We start from the raw sequence: 27,653 nt of genomic DNA, 5'->3' as shown, positions 1-27,653 counted from the left end.
TTTTTACCAACAAAGCCACCCCAACCCATCTGCCAACCTGTATGTCCTTTCGATACAATGTGTTTCCTTAAATCTTAAGCTCCCAGCTGTGATGCCCACGACATCTTACTTGCCAATTTTCTAACTTGTGACAAGATCACCTGTCCTATTTCATGTACTCTGTGCATTTAATTATAATACTTTAAGTCCTGTACTCACCACCCTTCTTTTAGATTTTGTCTCCATGCCACACAAATTTAAATTCTTAACTCTTTCTAAACCTTTTATTTTTATTCTTTGTTCTGGAGACTTCAGTAACTGCTCCTTTACTTTCTTTCCCTTTTACATGATCCATACTTTCTCAAGCTGTTTGACCCAACCCCCATTATTTAATTTAAAGCGCTATCCACAGCCCTAATTATGAGATTTGCCAGGATCCTAGTCTGTCCCATCAGAACAGCTTTCTCCTTCCCCAGTACTGGTGCCAGTGTTCCAAGAATTCAAACCCATTCCCCCACACCATATTTTTTCATGTAGTTAACTGTCTGATCTTAATAACACTGGGCCAATTTGCACATTGCTCAGATAACAATCTGGAGATTATTACTACTGGTTCTGCATTTTAACTTAATCCCTAGCTACTCAAATTCCCTCAGCAGAACCTCTTTCATCCTATATTATTGGTACCCACATAGACCACGGCAACTAGAACTTTCCAGGCTCGCTCCAAATTCCACTGCGAGACAGATGAGATGTCCCAAACCCAGGCACCAAGCAGACAACACAGCCTTTAAGAAACTTGATCTTTGTGACAAAGGATTGTCTATTCTGCTGATTATATTATCTCCCATTACAACTACATTTCTCTTCTCTTCCTCCCTCTTGAATGATTCTTTGTACTAGAGTGCCATGGTTCAGTTACTCATCATTCCCACATCAGTCCCACTTCTCAACCTCACAGGGAGCAACAATCTCAGATGTATTGGGCAAGCTCAAGGGCTGAGACTCCAAAAGCAAGACTACCTGGATTCCCCTCCTTGCCTCACTCACAGTCATACCCTTTTGTCCCTGGCCACAGAACAGTTTTGAAGCCATTTATCTAATAGGTGTGACTACCTCTTGAAATAGTGTCCAGGTAACTCCTCCAGCAAGTGGCATTCACAACTTCTTGTTGACATAACTGTTAAGACTCACCTCACTTCTCACGCTCTTAGATGGAGACACAAGAGACTGCAGATGCTGTTATCTGGAGCTAAAATAACCAAGCTGCCGGAGGAGTTAAATGAGTCAGGCAGCAACTCTGGAGGCAGAGAGATGGTCAAAATTCTGGGTCATGACCCTGCATCAAGACTGAGGTGTTAGAGGGAAGTTAGCCAGTACAGAGAGGTGAAAAGGATGGATGTGGCATAGGCTGGCAGGCAATAGATGGATCTAGGTCGGAAGAGTAACTGGTAGAAGTGGTAGAGTTGGGCAACAGCATATGGTAGGGACAATGGATGTGGATGTGAGGGTGGAGGTAGAGACAAGCTGGAAAGTGATAAAACAGAGACTATTGCACCTGCCATCCCATGCCTCACCTCTATGTACTGACCATCTCTCCTCTATACTCTTCAGTCCTGATGTAGTGTCTTGGCCCAAAGCATCTCAAACATCTCTCTGCCTGATCTACTGTGTTTCTCTAGTAATTTGTTTTTGTTTCCTAGAATTCCCTAATTCTTATTCTCTCCCCAACTTGGTTGATTATTTACCTTTAAGGTATAAATACTGGTACTAATGGTAATGGATTGAATCTGAATGTCATGGTTTGTTCAAAGAAAGATGACATGAAAATAATGTACAAATGAACTCGCTGTCAGATTGAATTCCCATTATGGAGTATCGAATGCCGCTAAAGTATCTTTCCCTTGCTGTTCAGGAATAATTTGAGCAGAGACCAGGAAAATAGCTGATTATTACCAGAAATATTCAGTAGGTCAAGGAGTGACTTTAACTTCCTCTAATATTTCATGCCATTTGGGCTATAAAGAGTTTTAAATGTGGCAAGTTTGAAGTTTGTTCAGAAAAAGGGAGAACAAAAAAAAACTTGTTCTTTGATTGAGTGCTGTGCAAGAGAGATTGTATTGTAAAATCCTTCTCTTGTTGGGCACCTTGCTCTGGATCTTTTCATCTCTAATTGCCAATGAGACATCAACCAGCTCGACTTCAGCACTCCTCTCTTCTCCTCAAACCTTTCCTCCTCTGAATGCACTGCCTCCACTCTCTATGCACCAATCGCAACATAATCAAACCCACAAAGGGGTGCTGTTGTCAAGTGGTGGCAACTTATATACACCTCCTCTTACTTACCCCTTGAAAAGAACATCATTCCAGACAGGTCACTCACTGCCTCCTGCGCCATCACTCACCTCAGCTCTGGAGATTTCCCATCCATTGCAACCAAACTCGTAGTTCCCTTATCCTGCGCTGCTCATTTATACCTTATACTCAAGATCCACAAACCTGACTATCCAGTGGGCCCATTGTCTCTGCCTGCTCCTGCCCCACTAAACTCATGAGTGCATGCCTCAACTCTGTTCTTTCCCTCTTGGTTCAGACTTTTCCCACCTACATCAGCAACACTTCACGTGCTCTCAGTGACAACATCTTTCAATTCTGTGGCCCTGACCATCTCATTTTCACTGTGAATGTCCAGCCCTTACCCACTCATATTCCCCCATCAAGTTAAGTCTTGAAGATCTCAAATTCTTTCTGGACGAAAGACCTGACCAATTCTCCTCCACCACCAACACCCTCCATCTGGTCAAACCAGTCCTCAACAGTTTCTCCTTTGGCTGCTCTCACTCAAGAGGTAGCCATGAGGCACCTGCATGGGCTCCAACTATGCCTGCCTGTTTGTTGGCTATGTGGAACAGTCCATGTTTCAGGCCTTCAACTCTTTCTGTACTGCATTGGTGCTGCTTCATGCATTTGTGCTGAACATGCTGATTTCATCAACTTTCACCCTGTGCTTAAATTCACTGGGTGCACTTTCTGATACCTCCCTCCCCTTTTTCAATCTCTCTATCTCTATCTCTATCTCTGGAGACTACCTGTCTGCTGATAACTTTTTATAAACCTATAAACTCCACAGCTATCTTGACTATAACTTTTACTACCCTATCTCCTGTAAAAATGCTATTCCCTTTCTCAGTTCCTTTGTTTCCACCACATCTGTTCCCAGAATGAGGTGTTCCTTTGCAAGACATCAGAGATGTTCTCCTTCGAAGAACAGGGTTTCTCTTCCTCCACCATTGATGCTGCCCTCACCTGCATCTCTTCCATTTCCCGGACATCTACGCTCACTCCACTTTCCATGTGCCTTAACAGGGATAGAGTTCCTCTTGTCCTCACCATTCTTTGCAACTTCTACCATCTTCAACAGGATCCTATCCCCAAAAACACCTTTTCCTCTCCCACCCCTCCCCCCACCTCTGAGATCAGTGCGACAGTGATTTCCTAGTCGATTCGTTCCTCCTCACTGATCTCCCTCCTGGCACCTATCCCTGCAAGAGGCAGAAATGCTACATTTGCCCATTCATTTCCTACCTCACCTCCATTCAGAGCCCGGAACAGTTCTTCCAGGTGAGGCAACACTTCACCTGTGAGTCTGTTGGGGGTCGTCCACTGTATCTGGTGCTCCCGATACGGCCCTCTGAACATTGGTGTGACCCGATGTAAATGGGGGGAACACTTCCACTTCCTGCAGAATGTGGAATTTCCGGGTGGCCAACTGTTTTAGTTCCTATCCCTTTTCTGTTCCAACATGTTGGTCCATGGGCCCCTCTTCTGTCACAATGAGGCCAGTCTCACAGTGGAAGACCAACACTCCTCATTCCATCTAGTAGCCTCCAATCTGTTGGCACGAGCATCGATTTTTCCTTCCAGTAATTTTTTCCCCTCCCATTTCCATTCTCTATTTTGGTCTCTTACCTTTTCGCCTCACCTGCCTATCACGTCCTCCTGGTGCCCCCTTTCCATTCCCTCTGTCCCAGCTTCTTACTTCACCACCCTCCCCAACCTAGCTGGCTTCACTTATCATTGTCTCCTCCCACCAACTTATTCTGGCTTCTTTTCCTTCTTTCTTTCCAGTCCTCAGCACAAAAATGTCACCTGTTTATTCATTTCCCAGATGCTGCCTGATTTGCTGAGTTCCTCCAGCATTTTGTGTGTGTTACTCTGGATTTCCAGCATCTGCAAAATCTCTTGTGTTTATTATATTGTACATGGCCAGAGGCATTAAATACAAGGTAAATGGGGAATCGAATTGGCACGTAAAGAAGTAAAAGGTGGGGTCAGAGAAGTGTGAAAGTCATTACAGGGAAGATAAGAAAATCAAAGCACAGATTTTCATTCTGGTAATTAGACATGCTCCACCTTGAAAATGGAGACCGTAGATCACGTATGCTTATTTTTTCAGACAAAAGGGGACACATGTTTTGGGAATCAAGGAAATAGATTATTGTATTTTGTTGTTAAAGAATAAAGTCCATTTTAGTTAATTGAGTAATCAATGAATGATCAAAAAGAATTCTAAATCCCATAAAGGAGTGGAGATATAACACTGCACTTTTGACAGGGCTTTTTGATTTTATTTTTTATGCTTGACTGAATTAGTTGCTGTGCTTGTTTTTTATGATCTTTTTAGGAGGTCATGGTTTAGTGATTGATTTTCTTTAGTGTGTTAGTGAATGATTTATGAAATCAAGAATGCAAAACTGAAATAAAATTTGCTAATCACCCGCTACATAGTGTATGATTTGATTTCAGCCATATCTAATGAAGTTGTCTTCTGCAGGAATCACCCATTACAGACACAGCTGCCCCAGCAGCAAGGTGCAGGTCAGTATCCAACATCTGTCTCACCAGCCATTACCTGCTCAAACCACTATCACATTGATTACCATGTAACTTAATCAAAGAAGAACTGTAGAAGAAAACCTTTTGGTATTATTGCTGTTGTTAAATTGAAATGCCCTGACTTAGCCAATGTTTATTGGGTAAGAGTAGTTGTGACAGAATACAGATAAAAAGAAGTCTTCAACCACTCATTTTTCATGAGAATGTTGTAAACATTAAATCCATTTACTTGTATGCATCTTCATAAAACCAGAAGAAAGGCAATTGCTACTTTGCAGTAGATTCTTGTTTTCTTGTCAAAGTGTGCACAGATTTATAAAACAAAATGTTAAGTCCTTAATTCATAATCAAATCTTTTCCTCCATTTTTGCTTTCGTGATTGGAGAATTTTGTATGTCGACATTTCTGCAATATGAGGCAAGTACGAACCAATGTAAACATTTAAGGATTTTATTCAAAAGTACATTTTCAGTACTTTCTTTTAAACTATCAAATGCAGAACAACATTATTTAAATAGAAATTATGAACATAAACTACTTCAGCATACAAACTTAATTTGAATGCTTTCATAGTAACTTGTTTAAATAATTGGGTAGTAAATAATTCAATGTCATTATAGGTATAATCTATTTCCTAAATGCTATGCTCAGTACAATTCTTAAATTTTATTCTGAGTAAGGAGCTACAGAGGAAAAAAAATGGGAAAAGTTAATAACATTTCATTAACTCCCTATTATATCTATCAGTAATCAATCCATGAAGAATCAGATGTTTAGCCTATCCATATAGATAAAATGGTGAGCATTAGCAATCAGTTGATCAAGAAGCTTTGTGAAGGAAACCTGGCATTGCAAGGCAAAACAAAGTCAACTTGAGTACTATGTTGGTGTGAGACTGGAATCACTTTTAGATATTTTGACAACTTCACTGAGGTTAATAAGTTTTTCTTAAGTGCTCTGCCTGCAATTTGGCCTAACATTATGATCACTAAGAAAAGGCTGATCAGTAATTAATGATTTGCCTCAACTGGAGCAAAAAAAAGCACGTCAAGAGTGCTAGCACCCAGAATGTGTATTGCTGTTCTGGAGCTCAGTGATGGTAGCAGTGTCATGAGTAAATGTGCCGTTTCTTAGCTTGAGTTATTATGGGTTTCATATTTAATTACTGATTTTCTCTTTAAATAGATAAATGGCAAACCTGAGGAAGGAAAACTGAAAGAAGCATTTACCTGATGATTCCATTTTGGAAGGTTTTTTTACATTTCTGTATACTGAGCAAATACATATTCTGTTTTGTGTGCCAATGTGTATTACTTTGAATCTACACTGTCACTGTCTATCACAAATTTTATACATCTTACTCCAGCATTAAAATGCAATACTTGCTTTCTTTTTTACATGTGTACTATACAGGCAAATTAATTTTTATTTAATTTTTGCTAGAAAACTTTGTATTGCAGATAGAAAAAAATGTCATCAGTTACCTAATAAATAGCTTCACTATATCAGTTTCTGCACTGTGTTTAAGTTTTTCCTTTGCATCTCACATCATCTCTTGCCCCATGGTCAGTCAGTGTTAACGTGTGTGTGTGTACCACCTGCCACTGGTTAATCAGTATTTGTTCCTTTGACTGTCCATTGAAATTAAGCACCATGGTCTGCCACAACCAGTTAATCTCTAGGCCAGTTTAGGAGCAATGATGAGTATGTTCACTGAGAAATCAAAACTAAGTTTTGAGAGGTAACTCCTTTAACTTTGCAGTTGTCTGTTAAGTGGATATTTACTGCCAGAAGAATCGGAGTTTCACAGAACTGAAGCATCATAGTAGTAAAATAAATAAGTAAACCCAATAAATAATTAATTTATTGAGATACGGCGCAGAATAGGACTTCCCGGCCCTATGACACAACCCCCTACCTCCCCCCATTTACCCTTAGCCAAAACATGAGACACTTTAAAATGCAATAGTATGTCTTTGGACTGTAGGAGGAAACCCACACATTCCACAGGCAACTTTGGAATTGAATTTTGATGCCCTGAACTTTAATAATCTCTACACTAACCATGTACCAAAGATGTTCTGGCTTGTGTAGTAGTTTGATAAGACATCTGCATTTCGATCAGGCCCTTCTGCAATCCTGGGTTGTCAAGGTAGTGATGAAAATAAACGTATGATGGAAAAACTCTTTGTTTAAAACCCAGTAGTTTGACTCACTTGCTATGGTGCACTATTTTGAAAGAAACAAGTCCCAACACTGTTTTGCACAAGAGCTTTATGGCACAAATTCTAAAGCATTCCAAAAGACATTTTTACAAGTTATGCGTTAACATTCTTTTATAGTTGAAGTGCAAACAGATAATGAAACATTTTAGGTACTATACAGTATATTTAGGCATGTTTTTGCTTTTCATGCTAATTCAGATTTAAATGACGGAGTAAGGCCAAATCTGAATGGCCACATTTACAGATCTGTATTTGATACACGTTAGATTTAAACTGGAAGGAAAAAAATACATTCAGACACAGTAACAATTGATATGTCTAAATTATTAACCAGCATTTTTCAGTTGAAATGGAGCACTGTAACCACAACATTTTATGCCTTCCCATTATTACTATTAAAAGGACTGAAATTATCCAGATGTCTAAAATTTCCTCAATGTCAACAAAGGACAGCAGTTCAATATGTTTAGGAATACAGTATTGTAACAATACATCATACAGAGTAGTTTCATTTAGACTCAGTAACAAGGAATTTTAACAAGCATCATTTGCTGCACAAAGATTTGTTAGTATAGTAGGTTATTTCTACATCAAAGCCTGTTATTTGGCACTGTTATTATTTTTAACGGGACCCCTCTCAAAAATACTATGGCTTCCAAATCATGAGGTAATAACTTGTAATTTTGCAAAGTACCCTGAACATATAAAAACATTATCAAAGAAAACTTGATTTAAACCATAACATATACCATACATAATCAAGTGCTTGGTCAAGTGGTTTTGAGTAATATAATGAGAAGTAGAGGAGGTTTCAGGTAGAAAATTAGAATTTAATCCAATTCTAATTACTCCATCACTGGCAATCCTAGCATTAGAAAGACCAAGGAGCCAGAAAAATAGAAGATCTTGGATCCTGAAGAGTTGGAAGAGATTTACAGGGTCCTCAACCATTTATTATGCCATGGAACCCTACCATTAACTGTGACCCCCTAGTTAGGAACCTGTGGATTAAAGGAAGTAGGCAAGGGATTTTTAAAAGTGAAGTTTTGTAAGCAATTAATGTGAGCCACTGATCATGCATATTGAGTTTTAAGGAAGGAGAAGAATTCTAGATAATTTTAACCTTACACTTTTGGATGGGCTACCCTTTCTGTAATGCAATAATTTAAATCCACAGGTTAGTTAAAAAAAATGCAAGAGTGTTTCAGCAGGTGAGTTGAGGCAGGGCACTAACTTTTATTCATTAATTGAAGATTATTTTAAATAATCTTAACAATTTCATAGTCACAGTTCCAAATAATTTAGATATTTTTGAGCAGGAATTTAAATTTTGTCAGTGATCGTGGTGAGATTTGTATCATGGATTCATCAGATCTCACCTCGATTACTACTTTTGTGTAGTGGTAACATATCCCTAAAGTGCTTGGCTGGGGAAGGTAAAAGCAGATTAACAATGATCTGATTCCAGTGTTCCTCATGGTTGTTGCCTGCAGTCACCTCATTACTGCAGACATGTGTCTCTTAAGTTCTTGCTTTCCACAAGGTTCAAGAACCATGAAAGACAAGTCTTTGTGTGAACTACAGAAAACCATTTCACTGTTCCCACTCATCAGTTACTTGGAATTGGCTGGGAAAATGAAGCACAAATGTAGATTGAAATAAATCATAGCTTGTTTTTAGTTAAACGATAAAACAAACTCTACGTTAAGATAATTAGTGCCCCCAATCAAGGGAATGAATGAATGCAAGTCGCTTAGGGCTGATGTAAAGGTATGTGGCCAGAGAGAGGCAGACAGCTTTGTCTTTCACAGGTGTTACACTGCAGTCAGGCTCTAGTTATTTGCACAGCTGCTAGCAAGATGCCAGAGAAATTCAACCATTATTTCAAAATAGAGTTAGTTCAATTTTAATTCCACAATTGCCTGGGAGAGCAAAATAGCTGCAAATCTAAGTGCATCTGTAATCTATAGTTTATCATTCAAATAAAATATTTACTTCATTGACATACATCTATTTTTAATTTGTTCATTGATAAAGAACCTCTTTCAAAAATTATCCTTAAATTGAATATTGCTTTGTCTGCCTTAAACAGCTTGAATTGAAACAATTTGTAAAGACAAATTCACTAATTATAGTTGATTCATTTGCTGCATTTTAAACCAATTGCCTTAATGTTTTCTGTGTTTTGACAATTTGTATATTACCAAGTTAATTTACGGACATTAAGCTGTAATAAAATAAATTCATGCATTTAAATCAAAACAAAAGCAGTACTATTGTTGCATCTTGACTAGTACCATGATACAAAGGTGATTAACTTTTACTGTGTCTTTTCTATTCCCAATGAATTTATATATTTGTTGATAAAGCAATGTTAATTAATCATACAAATAAAGGAAGAATGTGGAGGCTTTAGAGAGGTTTACAAGGGTGATGGCAGGTTTAGAGGGCGTATGCTAGAAAAATAGGCTGAGCAAATAGGGTTGCTATCTGGAATGGCAGAGGCCAAGGGGTGACCTTTCGGATTCATAAAATTTCGAGGGGCACAGACAGTCAGCCAGTATCTATTTTCTCCAGTGTTAAAATGACTCATACTAGAGGGCATGCATTTAAAAGCAGGAAGCTCAAAGGTGTGGGGCTATTAGCCCACAAAGTGCCTGGAGGGGTGGTGGGGGAAGCAGATCCATCAGAGATATGAGTTAGGCATATGACTATGCAGAAACTACAGGCATATGCAAGTAGAAGAATTTAGTTTAATTAGGTTTCACAAGTTTAATTATTTTGGCATAACATCATGGGCCAAAGGGACTGCCCCTGCGCTGTACCGTTCTATGTTGTGAATCCTGTATAGCCTTGCCATGCTCCAGGCTTAAATTTGATCTTTATTATTACTTGATAATGTTTAGTAAAATACCAAAGTTTCACTAACTTGTAAGATCTGTAATGGAATTAGTGCTACAAGGGATCATTTCAGCACTATTTTCAGAAAGCTGCACTACTGTGTAGTAAACTTTGGTGCAAATCCAACAAAGAATCAACCCATACTTCCATGGACAGGCTGGTGTTGGGCAGGTCAGGAACAGTGCTACACCTGCTCCATGTGTTGACAGATGCTACTAGGATCACTCATCACCAACTACTGGATATGATGAGAGTTGCTGAGTTCTTCCCAACCTGCAGATCTCTTTGGTAACAAGATCCATGCACTATTGAACGTCACCATGCAGAAATATCTGGACTGGAGCGTGCACTGTGGCCAAATGAATAAGGGGAAGACAACAGCTTCTCTCATATCCAGTAAGAGAAGGATTGTAGGATCTAAACAACAACACACACAAAATGCTGGTAGAATACAGCAGGCTAGGCAGCATCTATAGGGAGAAGCGCTGTCGACGTTTTGGTCCTGACGAAGGGTCTCGGCCCAAAATGTCGACAGCACTTTTCCCTATCGATGCTGCCTGGCCTGCTGCGTTCCACCAGCATTTTGTGTGTGTTGTTGTTTGAATTTCCAGCATCTGCAGATTTCCTCGTGTTTGTAGGATCTAAGCAGTCTTTCCGCACGTGGAATAGGTGCCTATGGAACTAAGCCCCACACCTCAGTACTCAGTAATCACATATCTCACCTGAATCTGTCTAAATCCAGACAGGCATTGCTTTCATATTAACCGTTTAGCACCGATAGCCCTTTTAATTTTTCTATGGTAAAAATAGCCTGTACAGATTTCTATTAGTCTGATTACTTTATTCATGATGGATCATGGTAGTTTTATTTTAAAATATTTGAACTCAACTGTAATAGGTCAATTCTTTATTTTTCAAAATTTCTGCAATTAGAAGCACTGAACAACAGTATCTTGGCTTATTAACTTCACAATCTATTTTATGACTTATGTTACTACAAAATAACTTAAAAGTCACTACTCAAACATAATGTAAACTTAATTTAAGCAAACCACTTTTTCTGCATAGTCATCATGGTCAAAAACCTACACTATTGTTCTTTTAAAAAGGTTAATACAATTGCCTTAATGAAGTGCTCTTTTTATTGGCATTGTACATGAAATCAAAACACTTTTTGTGCACAATTTTAACAGTTTATATATAATAAATCTATCCAACAGAGTACAACATTATGCCAGTTAAGAAATTTGCATGAGCATGCAGACACTTGAAAAAAAATGCATTTGGGATTACATTTGGCGGAGAACTGAGATGCAACAATGAATTATCTAAACAAAATAAAGATTCCCCAGTCGCTAATGAAATTCAGGTAAATAAAAAAAACTCTACTCCACAGGTATTAAATCTCTTAAAACAAGAGAGGCTTAAAAAAGCCCAAGGAAAAAAAAATGTTTTGCTTTATTAAACCAGTAGCTAGCTTTTATGTTATCAGGTTTCCAGAAGAGTTTGGGCTGGGATTTGAAGCCCAGGGGTTTCCAAGCTGGGATCCACAGACTTTAAGATTAATGGTAGGGGTCCAGGGCATAAAAAAAGGTTGGGAACCCCTGCTCTAGCCTGATCAGATTACATTGTTCAGTGCCAATACACCATATAGACTCTTTCCAGTTCTCCCCAGCAAATGGCCTTACAGAAATTTGTTTCAGGGTTTTCACCTTTAGGGCAAGATCCATACTTCAATCTTTTGCAGCAAATCAAACTACTAAAACCCTATTCTGTCCATTTATGAGAAAAGATAAACATACTATGAAAGATGCTTTAAATAGTATGTATGCTTTAAGTCAAAAATAAATCTATGCTTCATAAAACCAATCAAGTATTCTGCAAAATTAGATAATATAAAAAAAACTGTCTTCAGTCATTAATGCATGAAAATTCTCCTTCTATAGAAGCAAATATCATTGAATGATATTTCACCTCTACAGCACTAATCCAATTTGAAAAAGACAAAAATATTTAATCACAAATTTAGAAAGTGACAAAACTATAAACAATTCATATTAAAGAATTATAAAATATAATTTAACAATTTTTCACATTTCCTACCACCCTGGAAATCTGTCAAGAATGTAAGAATTTTAATCGAAAACTCAAAGCTTTATTTGAAAACAAATAATTAGCTTTAAGTTATTTCAGAAAAAGTTCAACCTTTGTAACACCATTGAGATTGAAATCAGTGCAAAATCTCAAAAATGTTTAGTATTACAAAATATGTTCAATTTCCAAAACATAACTCCAAATGTGAATGGGGATACTGAAACTGTGTTCCCAAGTGCAATTTAAACTTTAAGAGATTCATTTGGTATCAGGCTTTTGTTATTATAGTGATTTCTGTAACTGCAGTAACTTATAGCAAGTAAAAATCTAATCATTGCAGTTACTTCTTCAGCCAAATCATTTTAAACTAAATTGAATAAAACAAATGCTTCATATAAAAAATACATCACCACAAGCCACATATTTTGGAAAGCACATGCAGTTAGGGAAATGTTATAAATTGAGTCTTAGTGCAAAATTTACTCATTTGATCTTTTTGATTTTCAGAACAATTAATAAAATAGCAATTTACTAACATAAATAAAGGCGAAGTAGCTGTGGCAATTCCAAGCACATTAGTGCAGATATTACTAGAAATTTGGCTGCACTGTGGTAACTTTTCTACACCTCCCCCCCACCCCTATTCAACACCTGTTGGAGCTCATTAAAAAAATTCTAAGTGCTGAAGCAGTTACTAGCCAGAATACCATGCATCATTTGATATTAATGACAGGAAAGTATTCAACCATAGAGAGCACTTACACAGAATACTATCACATGCACACATTTTAGCTCTTGACAAAGTAGAGCATTTAGCCCAAATCAGCTATCTCACTTAAATACTCAGCTGTTGCTGATGGACCAGCTATGGTTTTACCCACTTAGTAACTGTAGGGAGGGAACCTGAGATTTTATTGAACAAAAAATTAAAACTTAATTTTTAATTCCAAAGAATTAGTATTTACAAATTTTGAAGATTCTTCTCTTACCCATTTTCAGTTATCCTTAAACAAAAACAGATCAAAATAGAACCAGTGAAGTCTTGTAAGGTTATAAATACCAAATCCTTTAAAACTAATTGTTACAAGTCAAACTTTAAGACTAATTGCATTTTAGCATGTCTTGTTTAATAAAAGGTTTCCGATGTCAGATTTAGGGATGGCGTGGTAGCAGTGCAGTTAGAGCATCAATTTACAATGTCAGCAACCAGGGTTCAATTCCCGACACTATCTGTAAAGTGTTTGTTTGTTCTCCCCAGGACCACAAGAGTTTCCTCTGGGGGCTCCAGTTTCCTCCCATGTTCCAAAGATGTACAGGTTAGGTGGTTAATTAGTCACATGGGTGTAACTGGGCAGCACAGGCTCATCGGGCTGGAAGGGCCTGTAACGTGCTGTACTAACATATAAAAAATTAAAATTATCTACAGTGAAATACACAGAAATGCTGAGATTCAAAAGCGTCAATGTGCAGAAGACAGTTTTAAAATTAAATAGTATACTGCAGGATCTGTAAATGTGGGCTTGAATCAAGCCAGGTTAAAATTTTTTGAAAGAACTTCACCATGATTTGAAAGACACTGGTAATAATGGTTTATGGCACCCAGGTCATCACAAAAGACTCAGATCTGTTTTCAGCATTTTCCTTTCTACTCCCTCCTTTCTTATCCCTGCTAAAATTTAAATTTAGCAAATACATTTATCTTGTTTAAGATTTTATCTAAAAACCAAATTGTAACATGTTGTTGGCATGGGTCTTTATGTTTCTCAATAATCTCAAAATATAATCAATCATACAAGTTGAAGAGATCACAAACTAACATTTGACAATTCAATCACACTATCTTAATTTACAAATAGTTGCTCAATACCCTTGTACACTAAACAAGTGTCCTTAATTAAACCACTGTTTCAGTCATTTCATATCAAATTCCAACAACCATCATTCATTCCACAAGATTAAAAGCTATAACCAATGGGTGTAATTCTTAGCCCGTCATGATTTAACAACAATGCAACACCAGATTTAGTCATAAAGCCACAAGGCCCCAGAACATGAAGCTCTATTCATGTTTAACCCCTCCATTGTGGCACTTATAATGAATAACACACTGACTTCACTTCTTTTCCACCTTCCAATACATTTCAAGTGTTCAACATCAGTGTTAATATATTTAATAAATATGGCTGTACTAAATTGTGTAGAATATTATATGTAGGTATTTTACAATCAGATTTAAGCAGATGACTAAAATATTTCCTTCATAAAACTGGAATAATTGCCATTTTAAAAAGTGAAAATATTGACAACCTGATGAAGACACGAAGTAAAAATCGCAGAAGTAAATGCTGTTTTACCAACTTTGAAATACCCAACACATGAATTAGCATTTGAAGAATTGCCACGTTTTCAGTAGTCAGTCATGCCATTGTTATAAAAGTCACTTTCAAATAATCATAATTTAGCCAAACATTTTAGACACTATGTACAAATGCAGCAACTACTTTTTCCAGACTTGATGCTGTGTTGAATTTCACAGTGTTGCACTTAATTATGCTCTCTTTTCTCCATAAACTGAGGTCACTTCATTAAATATGAAGGTCAAAAGTAGTTATTACTTCAATTATTTGTTCACTTGTTCAAAAGATGACAATGCAAGAATCCCAAATAAAAAAATACCTACACACAACAGTCTTTTCAGTGCAACGTAGTTATCTTTGGGAATGGTTATTTGTACAAGATCGTTTGTGATCTGAGAAATTTCATGAGCAACTAGAACAAAGATGAAGGTGCTGACAATAATATTGAGCACTGGGCTGCCAGGAATGAGTACAAGGATTCCTTTGGTATCTGCTGCAAGCCAGATGTGATATTGGCATATGAAGAGCTAGAAAAGAAAGGGAATCAATGTAAAATGCAATTATCATGTTGATAGAATATACCAATTCAATATTGTTAAAGAAAGCGTACATTTTGTAATCTTCCTTCTGCCCTGCTGTATCTACAGGTTGAAGTGAATATACCTACCTCCCTAACTGCAACAAACTAAAACTAACTGGGCTGCATGCAGATAAGAACAGACTAGAATTTGCTACAGTGGCATGTTTGTGCACACTGTCACTGACCTGCAAACCAACTACAAAGCTTGGCCTTTCCGATGTGACAGTGCTATCCAAAGTCATTTCATGGAGAGTCACAGAAAGCCCTTAACAAAAAGTATTAAAAATAACCCCTGCCTGTGCATTCAGATGGATGGGCTTACTGTGCATGTTCCAGGTCTGGCTCTGGTTCAAGTTCAGTAAACAGACTACAGCTGGGAAATCACCAGTAACAATCTGCCCACAAATTTAGAACTGTGTATTCAATATTGACAGAACAATTACAATGGGGTGGGATGGCAAAGTTTGTTGATATGGCAGTCCTACAGGTAAATCCTAACTTGTACAAATTATTTTACTAGTGACCTTCAAATGGCAGTGAATATAAAGAAAATTAGACAATTTCACCTCCCAATAGTGATCTGATCATGAATAGTATCATGTTACCTGCATAGCACAAAGAAATGGTCCAACAAATATATCTCCACTTCAGGGATGAAAAGGGGAGGGGAGGAAGGTACTTTAGCTCTGACTGTGAAGTACATATGATTGGCTTACATTTAATAAACATTCAAAAGGATTGCTGAATTTTCTTTCCTACTTCAAATTTAGAACATTGTGATTTTCATAACTCCTATTTAGCAACCTTTCCCATTAACAAGTAGTTCCACAGAAAATTTTTGAAGCTTTAATAGCTTTCAAAAACTTATAAAGAATTCATGACAGCTAATGGTGTCTTGAACCACATCTATAATTTAATGGAAATTACTAACCATCTTCACCACAATTTGAATGATGATTACAAACACCCCTGACCCTTGCCATTTCTAATCTCATCTCAGCTTAATGCCAGTTTTTTTTAAACTTCTCACACACATTTCATGTTAATCAAGTTCTTTTTTTTGACTCTGCTCAAAACCCAGTGACTTCACTCAGCAGTCTTTCCATCCATTTCTTCTCACTTCCCCTATCATCTATCAATGACAGCCATCGAGACTGCTTACCATTCAATCATGGCTGATTTTTATTTTTAATCACACTCCCCTGCTCTCTGTGTAATTTTTAACACATTTATTTCCCTGTTTTCCAATCCTAGTGACTACAGAATGGCTGCATAATGCAATATCAACTTGAATTCACATAACTCAGCTCTCAAAAACAGTCAACTTATGGTCTCACTTACTTCCAAGGAGATCTTGCCAAACCATGCAAAGAAGGAACTGTACACAGAGCGAACATAACCAGGAATGTTCCTAATGAGAACGAAGGACAGGATCTGAAAAATAATGTATGAAGGCATTCAGTGGGAAATAATGTTTATAAAAATGCTGCCCAATTTAATCCTGCAAATCAAGGAAATTACCTGCAATACAGAGAAGTAAGGATGATACTCATTGCACTCGGCTTTACTTTTACAGCTGGCACACCAGATTGAGTAGGTCTGTGAATAACAAGATTACCTCATTTGTTGCTATTGCACAGAAAAAAAAGTATGATTTCTATAAAATATATAGACGTTTTTCAGTTATGTTAACTACGGGTTCTGTTTCAACGTTCTTCATTGTGGCGATAAGCATTGATTCAGAAAATGAATTTCACTTGATTTCATTTTACAAAGATTCAATGACAAAGTAATTTATAAAATCAACTTCAAATTTCGAAATGTCCTTCCTGCTTCCATGTCCATGTACAATAATTTTTGACTTTTTACACAAAGTACCACCTCAATATTTACATGAAAACACTTATTTTCCGTAACTGAATAAACAGCCTTGGATAATTTATTGAAAGATTAGACTCACCAAAAACACCACCACTGATGTAAAAAGTAAGAAGGACGACATTCTGGGCGCAAACAATGTCTCTCCTTTGCCTTCAGAAAGCAGATGACCCTTCTTTAATACACCATAAAGAAAAGCAAAGAACATACCATGTACAACAGCCTACAAACAAAAGAGCATAAAATAAGTGAGAACAGTTATACTTCCATAACACATGAGTTAAAGAATGTGTAAAGAGTACAACATTGTATGAAAGCTGCATTGAAGAGGCACCTAGACAAACAATGAACAAGCAGGGAATGGACTGACATCATGATTAGCACAGACTTCGGGAGCCAAAGTGTGTTCTTGTGGAAAATAGCAAACTGGTTTAAATGCAGATTTTGTATGGAAACTGGTCAGTTTCAAGCTTAACTCCTTCAGTGAAAGGGCCAATAATGGTAAAAATCCCATTATGACATTTAGTTCAAGTTCAATTGTCATTCAGCCATACTTGAGTATTCATGAATACACCCAAAAACAGTGTTTCTCCATGGCAAAACACAGTACCAACAGTCATACACAGCACAAGAAACATATAGCACATCTATGGGGGGAATTAGGGACACTATGTAACTCTTGGCATTTATTGATGTTCCTTTTTTCATATTTACTGTGTGATGGAGCTGGATAAATGCAGCTCCAATAACACTGAAGTAGCTTTACAAGCCAAAGTAGCTTGCTTGGTAGGTTGTTCTCCACTGTATTAATTCATAATCTCCACCAACAGTGCAAATCATGTATGAAATACTATCTTGTCAAGGTGCACTGCAGCAACTTGCAAGGGCTTCTTTGGTAAATCCTTAAAAATCCATGAACTTTACCATGTAGGAAGTAAGTATTTTTTTAAGCCATCATCCAGCATAGATAATGTTAAAAAAAAATCCTTAACTTGCTTCAAGATGATAATGAATCACCTCTGTTACCCCAGTCATGCTCATAATACTCATATATCATTAAGGAATAGAATGGTTTATTTTAAAAGAAAAATAACTTGTTCTTGTTATTGATATACGAAGATACTGACAATTTACTACAAGCAAGTAGTTAAGACAATATTTCCAGAATTAAGGCACTGTACTGCTTAATATATCTGCTTATGAAAGCTGACATGGTTACATACAAAACGATCCAACTTCCATCGAAACCACCATTCATGAAGGAATCCTTGCCACTCAAATAGTTTTGAAATTGGCCATAGTGAAAAAACCTTCTCAAAAGAACTCTGAAATAGACAAAAATCAATACAATGTCAGATATTTAAATACTGTTTAAGTGAACTAACTTCAAAACCACACAGAAAATAAACGTAAATTTGTTTACATGCATGTCAATAAACCCAATACCTGAAAATCTAAAATTTTAATCCAAAATGTATTCAAGATTCAATGCTAGTTTTATATTAGTTTGCACTACATCAAGCAACATTGCTTCCTAAGTTTGCATCATGACTGATAAAACAAGATCTGTGCACATTTTACTTTATTTCATATCTAATTTTGTAGTGAGAATAGAAATCCAACATACTCCACCAAGGGTAAAGCAATGCTAATTTGCTGAAAGGCAATGGAAGGTAGCTTGGGAAAAACTAAAGTTTTGTTGCTTAAGTGCTTAACATTTGATCTCAGATGAAACTCAAACAATGAAGTAACTAATCTTTCTGAACATCTGTTTAGTGAGTTTCTCTAGAAAAAAATCTAATAACTTTTGCAAAACATAATACAACATGAAATAGCCCCCCTTTCAAGACCAACATAAGGTGTTTGCAAATTATAGAAATTAATAGTAGAGTAAAAAATTGTGTACCCAAGAGATTGCAGAAGCTGGAATCTGGGATGAGTAGGGGCTCCGCTCCTTTTTCTCTCCTTAACGATGCATCTTCCCACTCACCCCCTTCTTTCCAAACCCAGCCCACAATACCCAAATGTTTTCCCTCCTCCATCTGGTTCCATTTACCTATAACCAAACATTTAAATCACCTTCATCCCCATCCCCTCCTCTCTGCTGTTCCCATCTGTCCAGTATCCCTCTCTTACACTCATCACCTTCTTATTACATTCCATACTCTGTAACCCTTTGTTGCCTCCACCAGACATCTCCCAGCCTCTGTTCTTATCTCCACCCTTCCTCCGGCCACCTGATGCTCCTCAGCTGGACGCGCCAGTCACAATAAATATCTCAATAACTTGGTAGGAGGTTACTATTCAGCTTTTGAACAGCCATTGCTGGGACAATTAAGTGTGCAATCTGACAGCCATTTCAATGTGGAACTGTTCAAATGTTGCCTTTTAGAACAAATTTACAGGCAACTTTAAAGTACAAGATCCTAACAGTGAAGCCACGGGAAGCACGATCTAGTAGCTTAGCTCGATTACAGAATAAATTAGTTTAAATCTTGAACAACACACACAAAATGCCGGAGGAACTCTGCAGGTCAGGTAGCATCTATGGAGAAGAAGAAATAACCGACCTTAGAGCCAGTGGATATTTGCGTATGTGAAACATCCCAAAAGAGAGTAATGTAAGAAAAATTACAAGGAAAAGCACAATGAATGTGAGTAAATTCCTGTTACATTCTACATGGGAAAAGGAGGCACTCGGGTGTAAATTAATCTGAGGAACACTTAGTGCTTCAGGCTCCATGCTGTCACAAACCTCAGACAAAGGCCCAAGGTGCACATGCACACTCCTATCAGGTGCAGTTTGTGAAGGATGGACGACGATAAAGGGCTCAAATGCATGGCCTGAAACCATAGGCAGCCTATTGAGCAGTGGGGTTAATCAATGGACCCTGTCAATTTAATTATGCTGCTGCCATCAAGCCAATGTTGCCATCAAGCCAATGTTTAGCCAAAGAGAATACAAAGTCTTTTCAGGGACCCCACCAAAACTTCCAAGTTCAACAGGGCTGGTGGTGGGGGGAATGCAACGTAGGGTGCATTGTATTACTAAGCAAGGAGTTATGATACGAGATTTGTTAGAAGGCTCTTGAAATAAAGTCACATAAAAAGAGTTTAAGAATAAAAAAGGGGGCTATGCTACAGGCCTCATTGCAGAAGAAAGGGAGCAAGTTTGTAGGTGTATCAGAGAAGTGTAAGTGATGACACGAGAAAAGCTTACGATAGGAGGGGATTTCAACTCACCCAATATTAATTGGGAAATCCAACATCTGAAAGGATAAAATGGGCTGGAATTTTTCAAGTGCTTCCTGGAGAGCTTTTTGTGATACTGGGGATGTGGCAGTGATAAGCCTAATTCCAGAGAATGAAGTGTCATTGGGCAAGCACTTCAATGATCATAACCCTACGAGTTAAGGGAAGGGTACCATGAATGGTAGTACCCTGGGGACGGTTGAGGTAAAAAGGGACTCTTGTGTAAAAAGTTCACAGATCCCTGAATGTACCAATACAGAATGAAAGCAGAAGACATATTTCCCTCTACTTTGTCTGAAAAGGTGGGGAAGGGAGATGCTTTTACAATATTAAAAAAACCACATCTGGCTAAACACTTGAATCACCAGCATTAGAAGGCTACAGATCAAGGGCTGGTAAATGGGATTAGAACAAATAGATACTTAATGCTTAGCATAGACATGGAGGGTTAAAGTTGAAGAGTCTGTTTCTGTGTTGTATGACTTTGACTATTACTATTAGTAAAACAAGAGTTTGTTGGACATTTTGTTTTTAGTAAGGAAAATGCAGATTCTGGAAATAAACTAGCTTATGAAGTCCAATGCATCACCAGCGTTTCTCACACAGGAAGCTGCAAACTTGTACATCTACTCAAGACAACAGAACAGGAGTGCAATTTTTCCAAAGAGATTATTAACCATGACAGACATTTGTGTTGCAATTTTCTTCCCTATCCTCCCATTGCCAATTCCATATATGGCATACTTAATCCTTTCTTCTCCATCTGGGAAAAAACATCAATTTTTCCCTTGCATAATTTTCACTAACCTGAGAAGCAGCAAGCAGACATATGCACAACAGCAAACCAAGCAACTTGAATACCACTTCCCAATAAGGGGAACAGGATCCTAAGATAAAAATACAAGTTTTGGACTGGGTCAATGCTCAAATAACTTTAGATTATAAGAAATGCAAAAACATTCATTTGATGGTGGTGTTAACTAAAATATGGCGATTCACTACCTGGAAATTAATATGATTATTTACATGGTCCATACTACCCAATTCTCTTTTTTGATAAGTTAAACAATCCATGCCTTTTCAGGTTACAAGAATCATTTTTAGCAGAAGTCACGTAAGTTTTTCACTGGATTATTCAAAACTATCACAATTATTCATTAAGTTATCTTTAAAAGTTAATCAGCAATAAATTGAGGAGCACGATGACTCACACATAATGATTCAAATAGCTTCTTCCCCTCTGCCATCAGATTTCTATTTTTCTTTTTTTTGCACTATATTTTGTATTTTACAGTAATTTTGTGTTTGCACTGTACTGCTGCTAAAAACAACAAATTTCACATCACAATACAATAATAATAAACCAGAATATGAAATAATGCTCAAATTGCCAGGAAATCAGCGTTTATTTTTGACAGTTAACATTTCACAATTTTTGATCATGTGTTTGCACTGCCTAATAATGCAGTCTGTCTGTAAAACTGAACATCTGAGCAACATGAGGACATTTTATAACTGCTCAGCCTCTCAGATTTTCAAATTTCCCTTAAGCCCCTTACTGGTAGAAATATTTAAACATAAACAAGTACTATACCATTTTCATCTTTTTTGCCAGTCTGAGGCCAAATCCCTAGAGTGGCATAGATGACCATGAACCAGAAAGTTACTAATGGAACAAAGTAGTAGAATTGATATGGTCGATCCATTACTAGGCACAATACCACCACTAAGAAGTTCAGACGAAATAAAATCTGCAAAAATAAATCACAAGTTATAACCCAACATTTCTGTAAAATTTCAAAATAAATGCAGTTGTGAATAATAACCATCATTCAATAGTTAATGCATGAATTTTCAACCTCACAAAATGTTTCTATACATTTTGGCTTGCTCTTCAAATTTCTTTTCTTGCTCTTCTGATACGAGCTTGTAACTAAAAGACTGATTCATTTTATTTGAAGTTTAACCTTAGTTTAATGGAAAGAATGCTTTGCCAGAAATGTCATCACAATTGAGACTCAACAGAGTACATGTTTATGAAAGGGAGATCCTGACTGTCAATTCTAATTGTTCTTTTTGAGGCTGTTACAACACACAGAACATAGAACCGTACAGCACGGGAACAGGCCCTGTGTCGGTAACTATGATATCTAATTAAACTAATTCCTTCTGCTTGCATATACCTCCACTTCTGATCCATATACCTCCACTCCTTGTGTATCATCAACCTATCTAATACTCCCTTGAATGCCACTATACTTGTCCCACACTATTCTTTAACATCCCCCTCTCACCTTAATGATAACGGTCTCTAGTATTTAACATTTTTACCCTGGGAAAAAAAAACTTATTTATCCTATCTATGCCTCTCAATTTTATAAACTGCCATCAGGTCTCCACTCAGCCTCTGCCACTCCAGAGAAAAAAAACAATTCAAGTTTATTCAACCTCTCCTTAAAGCTCATACCCTTGAATCTGGGAAGCATCCTGTTATACCTCTTCTGAATCCTCATCCTTCCTGTAATTAGGCAGCCAGAACCGCACACAATACTCCATATGTAGTCTAACCTAAGTTTTATACAACTGATAAACACAAGAGATGCTGGAAATCTTGAGCAGAGCACACAAAATGCTGGAGGAACTCAGTAAGTAACTCAGTAAGAATCAATTGAGGGGAATAAACATTTGACATTTTGGGCTGCTGTAACATTGAGACAGACTGACAGACATACTTTATTGATCCTGAGGGAAATTGGGTTTTGTTGCAGCCGCACCAACCAAGAATAGTGTAGTGTAGAATAGTGACTATTTAAACAACTGAAACATGACTCTCATTCTCTGTGCCCTAGTGATGAAGGCAAGCATGCCATAACCTACTTGCATTAAGGTCACTGATGACACAACAGTGGCTGGCCTCATCAACAATGAGTCAGCATACAAAGAGGCAGAGCGGCTTGTGTACTGGTGCAAACACAACTTGAATCTCAGCATGTACAAGACTGAAGAGATGATTGTGCACTTCAGAAAGGTGCAGGTTGACCACTCCCTACTGCACATCAATGGCTCCTCTGTGAAAAGAGGAAAACCAAATTTCTTGCAAGTGCACATCACAGACATTGGAAGTGTCCTGACCAGCTGTATTACTGTCTTGTATGGGAATTGCAAGGCATCTGACTGCAAGGCCCTGCAACAGATTGTAAGGATTGCTGAGAGCATCAGGGGGGTTTCTCTCTCAATCCAGGACATACACCAGAAGCACTATATTCACAGAGCCCTCAACATTGTCACGGATTCCTCCCACAATCTCTTTGACCTTCTACCATCAGGCAGAAGGTACCACAACATAAGAACAAGGACTATTAGGTGGGTAACAGCTTCTTCTGACTTCTGTACACCCTGCTACCCCCCAGTACACATTATTTATGACAGCACCAATAGTAGAGGTACTGCTGTATATTTACGTCAACTTGTACACTAATAGAATATTTTATTAAAAATCTGTCAATATTATTTTATGCAGCGTATGTGATATATGTACTTTGTTTTGCATCTTGGTCCCTGAGAAACACCGTTTAATTTAGTATGCAAACATGTATGGTTGAATGACAACAAACTTGAACTTGAACTACCAATTTTAGGGCGGTATGGACCCTGACTCAAAGATTCCTCTGAATTTCAATGCTATTATAGGTCCTACCAATAACTGTATACATTTGATCTTCAAATGTGCAACCCTTCACACATATTAAACTCTATCTGCCATTTCTTCACCTACATCTGTAAACGCTTATAAACCCTGCTGTATCATTTGACGACCTTCTTCACTCTTCACAACTCAACCAACCTTTGTACTTCTGTAAACTTACTAACCAACTCATTTACATTTTCATCCAAATCATTTACGTAGAATATTTTAGCACTGAACATGCTATTTGGCATGTGATGTCTGTGCTGATCACATGACCCCAGGAAGAGGAATTCAGGTCCTCTTCTTGTGCGTCATCCATACCCATTCCCTTCATAAATAAATATCACGTAACAAAAGGTCCCAGCAGTAATCCTTAGTGGAATAAATAAGGATGAACCAGTGATGAATGTGAACATTCAAAGATTTTCAGTAACGTTAAGAGGTTAGTGTATAAATTAAAGCATTTGAAGTTTGGAATAATGGATTAATAGGTAGGAAATAGGAGTAAATGGAGCTTTCTTCCAAGTGGCAGGCAGTGATTAGTGAGATGAAGTAATTTATACATCAGTACCATTACTACTATTACTGGCGCTGTCATAAATCAGTACCACGGCTATTCCTAATATGCATCAGCTATTTGAACAAGGGAGCTGTGAGGAGAGTACAAAAAGGCTCTAATATGATATAGGCATGTTGGGTATTCATGAACCATGAAGTTTAATATGGATAAATATAATATTATCCACTTAAGCTCCAAAACAGAAAGGCCTATTATTTGTGTGGCGATTGATTGGGAAAAGGAAATCTCAATGAGACCTGAGTGTCCTTGCAAACTAGTCATTGAAAGCAGGCCTTCAGCTGCAACTGCTTGGAATTTAATGGTATGTTTGTCTTCATTCCTGCAGCTGTACAGGACATTGATGAGATATTATCTAGAGTTATAGTCTTCTTATCTGAGAAAGCAAGTTCCTATCATGGGAAGACTGGACTGATTTCTGAGATGACAGGATTTAGGGTAAGATGTGATTGGGCTGATTAGGCTACATTCATTGGGCTTCACAGAAACATAAAATACTAAAAGGATGAGTCACCAAGAGAATGTTCCCCATGGTTGTAGAGTCTAGATCCCGGAATCAGAACTGTGAGTTATTAGGTACGTCAATTGAAATAGCTATCAGAGGAAATTTATTGATACTGAAGAAAGTGAACCTGGAGCATTTTCAATCACTGAATGCAGTCGAAGTCAAGTCAGTACATAGAATCAGGAAGATGGTAGATATATTTCTTAGTGCTAAAAGGATCAAGTGGTATGAGGAAGATTACTGAAGCAGATGATTGGCGATAACCATGATGAATGGTGGAGCATGCCCAAAAAGATAAACAATCTAACTCCTGTTCCGACATATAGATCTATATATTTATGTTTTATTTTAAAATATTAAATATCTTATAAAACTTTGGACGGGCTGTATTTGAGGAATTGTGTGCATTACAGGAATGATATGGAGACTTTAGAGGCAGAGGGTGTAGAAGAGATTCATAAAGATGTTGCCTACATTAGAGAGTATTCTTTGAAGAGTTTTTAAAGAAAACATTCTTTGATTGTTTTCTTTGAAATGGCAAAGGCTAAGGTGTGACTGGACCGAAGAGCACAAAATAATGAGAGGCAAAGGTAGGGTAAACAGACTCTTTATCCCAACATGGAAATGTCAAGCACTAGAGGGCACAGCTTAAAGATGAGTGGCTGAAATTTTAAAGGAAATTTATAAAGTGAATTGTCTTTATTAAGAACAGAGAGTGGGAAGCATTGCTAGGAGAGTGGTGGAAGCAGATACAATGCCAGCATTTAAGAGGTGTTTAGACAGGCACATGAATGGGCAAGGAATGGAGAGATATAGACCGTGTGCAGGTAGACAGGCAATTTAGACATGCATTAAGGTCAACATGGGCCAAAGGGCTTGTACTGCGCTGTACTGTCCTATGTTCTGAATGATTTGAATTCATGCTTTAACTGAACAAAAAGAGACAGTTTAATTATTCTACACAATGTGCAGTCTTTGTATAACTTTATATTGATTACCTGACAAATTCGAGAGATTCCATACTCCCCGCTTTTCCAAAAGTAAGAAAAGTGTCCATAGCCTGTTTGAAACAGGTAAGCTGCCACTAGAACGCGAACATGCATGTACACAGGTAAAAACTAAAAATAAAAAGTTCAACAGATTATAATGTTCATGTCAATAGTATTGAAATCAAAATATTACACATTGGCACCAAGGCACATTAACAATTAATGCAAAAGTAAACAAAATTTCAATCAAGCCTCTACTCTGAGCATGTAGCTAATATGCATAAGAACTGACACTTACAGTACTTGCTCCTGATATATGATATATCAGAATTATTAGCTGCATCCAGCCCTTCCATTCATCTGTCTGTTCTCTGTTTAACATAGTGGTCTAATAAGAACAAGAATAAACCAATCCATGAATATACATGTGTTAATAATGATTAATTCACCCCACTTATTACCCAGCACATTAATCCCTCCAGTTCTGAAGCCCAATAATATTGTTGGTCAGTCAAGAGTTTGTTAGCGATTCAACCTCCTTTTAATCCCCCGCTCGACCCCAAATCATTTATTCCCTTATGAAATAGCTTTTCTGCCTGCAGGACGGAACAAGTGCAATCCTTCCTATAGTCAAATGCAGAATTTCTCTACTTCACATCTAGCTTGGATGCGAGTTCACTAATAAGAAGCCAATACTGCGTAACTATAACATCATGACTTTCCATCTTCAAGGGAAACATGACAGCCAACCACCAAAGAAAAATAACCTTGAACATTATTTTGGACCACTAGAAAGTATACTTAAGAACGCAAAATGCCTTTGACTTAATGTACAACTTAAATTATGGATCCAACCAATTACTTTAGAAAATCTGTAGTAGAACAAGTATCCAGGATTTTAACCACACATTCCTGAATTTCTTAGCAAATTCACTTTATGTAGCTATGAATTGTCCAATTTGATTTGAAATAAGACACATCAGTTTTATTCTTAATCTGCAGTAACACTGCACGAAGCAATAAATGTACTGTAACATGTAGTGCTGAAAAACATAGATTAAAAATACCTCTTTTGTATTATCATTGTAGAAAACTCCCAGCACAATAATATACACCAGTGGGATGAAGAATGTTGAGTGTGTGTAATACTTCTGTTCTTTCATAAATAAATCAGCTCTATCGCAGAGATAGAAATAGCCCATAATCAGGCCTAATTTAGAAAGGCAAAACAATAGTTTTTCAGGACTAGAAACAGAAGCTGTGGCAGGTTTCTTCTCTTCACCACTCTCCACATCAGCATTAGGTTTACTTCTTCGCCAACTATGACAGAAGTAAGTTGCAATTATACAACCAATTATGCAAGTGCTAAAAAAGCAGCCAGTCAGTTTCTGAATGAGAGAAGGAGGCGGCTGAGGATGGCAGCAAGAACCATCGATGGGCTTCACAATCCTGTTGCAGTAGGAATTCATAAGAATCATAGCATTCTGTAAGAAGAAAAAAATTAAAAATTGCTATTTTACCCAAGACATCTTTCAATGTGATAAAACAGACCAAAATAGAATTTGTAATTATTAATTTCATATTGCATAAACACAATGTCACTACATATAAAATTTTACCGTATTAATCAATGCATTAAACATTATTGCATCAATGTATTAAAAAGTATCAGGACAACAAGCAGTTCACATTTTTGATGAGTGTTTTACATTTCTAGTGGTTTATCAGTTGG

At 37.3% G+C, this 27,653-nt stretch overlaps 2 protein-coding genes across 7 annotated transcripts in view; one reads left to right on the top strand and one right to left on the bottom strand.

The window, feature by feature from the left end:
• sgce (sarcoglycan, epsilon) overlaps positions 1-6,380 on the top strand; it is a 92,005-nt gene extending 85,625 nt beyond the window's left edge. For all 3 annotated transcript variants that reach the window (XM_059972569.1, XM_059972566.1, XM_059972568.1), the window contains 2 exons: positions 4,814-4,857; positions 6,061-6,380. In XM_059972569.1, the coding sequence (XP_059828552.1) occupies positions 4,814-4,857; positions 6,061-6,077 (61 nt within the window). In that variant the 3' untranslated portion in view covers positions 6,078-6,380. The remainder of the gene's footprint in view (positions 1-4,813; positions 4,858-6,060) is intronic.
• A 4,744-nt stretch (positions 6,381-11,124) lies between these two features.
• casd1 (CAS1 domain containing 1) overlaps positions 11,125-27,653 on the bottom strand; it is a 55,274-nt gene continuing 38,745 nt past the window's right edge. For 3 of the 4 annotated variants that reach the window (XM_059972562.1, XM_059972565.1, XM_059972564.1), the window contains 10 exons: positions 26,989-27,405; positions 26,220-26,309; positions 25,931-26,050; positions 21,757-21,913; positions 20,970-21,049; positions 18,134-18,235; positions 16,993-17,133; positions 16,554-16,631; positions 16,374-16,466; positions 11,125-14,979 (listed from right to left, as the gene is read on the bottom strand). In XM_059972562.1, the coding sequence (XP_059828545.1) occupies positions 14,716-14,979; positions 16,374-16,466; positions 16,554-16,631; positions 16,993-17,133; positions 18,134-18,235; positions 20,970-21,049; positions 21,757-21,913; positions 25,931-26,050; positions 26,220-26,309; positions 26,989-27,405 (1,542 nt within the window). In that variant the 3' untranslated portion in view covers positions 11,125-14,715. The remainder of the gene's footprint in view (positions 14,980-16,373; positions 16,467-16,553; positions 16,632-16,992; positions 17,134-18,133; positions 18,236-20,969; positions 21,050-21,756; positions 21,914-25,930; positions 26,051-26,219; positions 26,310-26,988; positions 27,406-27,653) is intronic. The other variant, XM_059972563.1, reaches the window with a different exon arrangement.

The sequence above is a fragment of the Hypanus sabinus genome, chromosome 6 (assembly GCF_030144855.1).
Source record: "Hypanus sabinus isolate sHypSab1 chromosome 6, sHypSab1.hap1, whole genome shotgun sequence".
NCBI classification, from domain to species: Eukaryota; Metazoa; Chordata; class Chondrichthyes; order Myliobatiformes; family Dasyatidae; genus Hypanus; species Hypanus sabinus.
The sequence above is the reverse complement of the archived record's forward strand: the minus strand, read 5'-3'. Positions and strand labels throughout refer to the sequence as shown.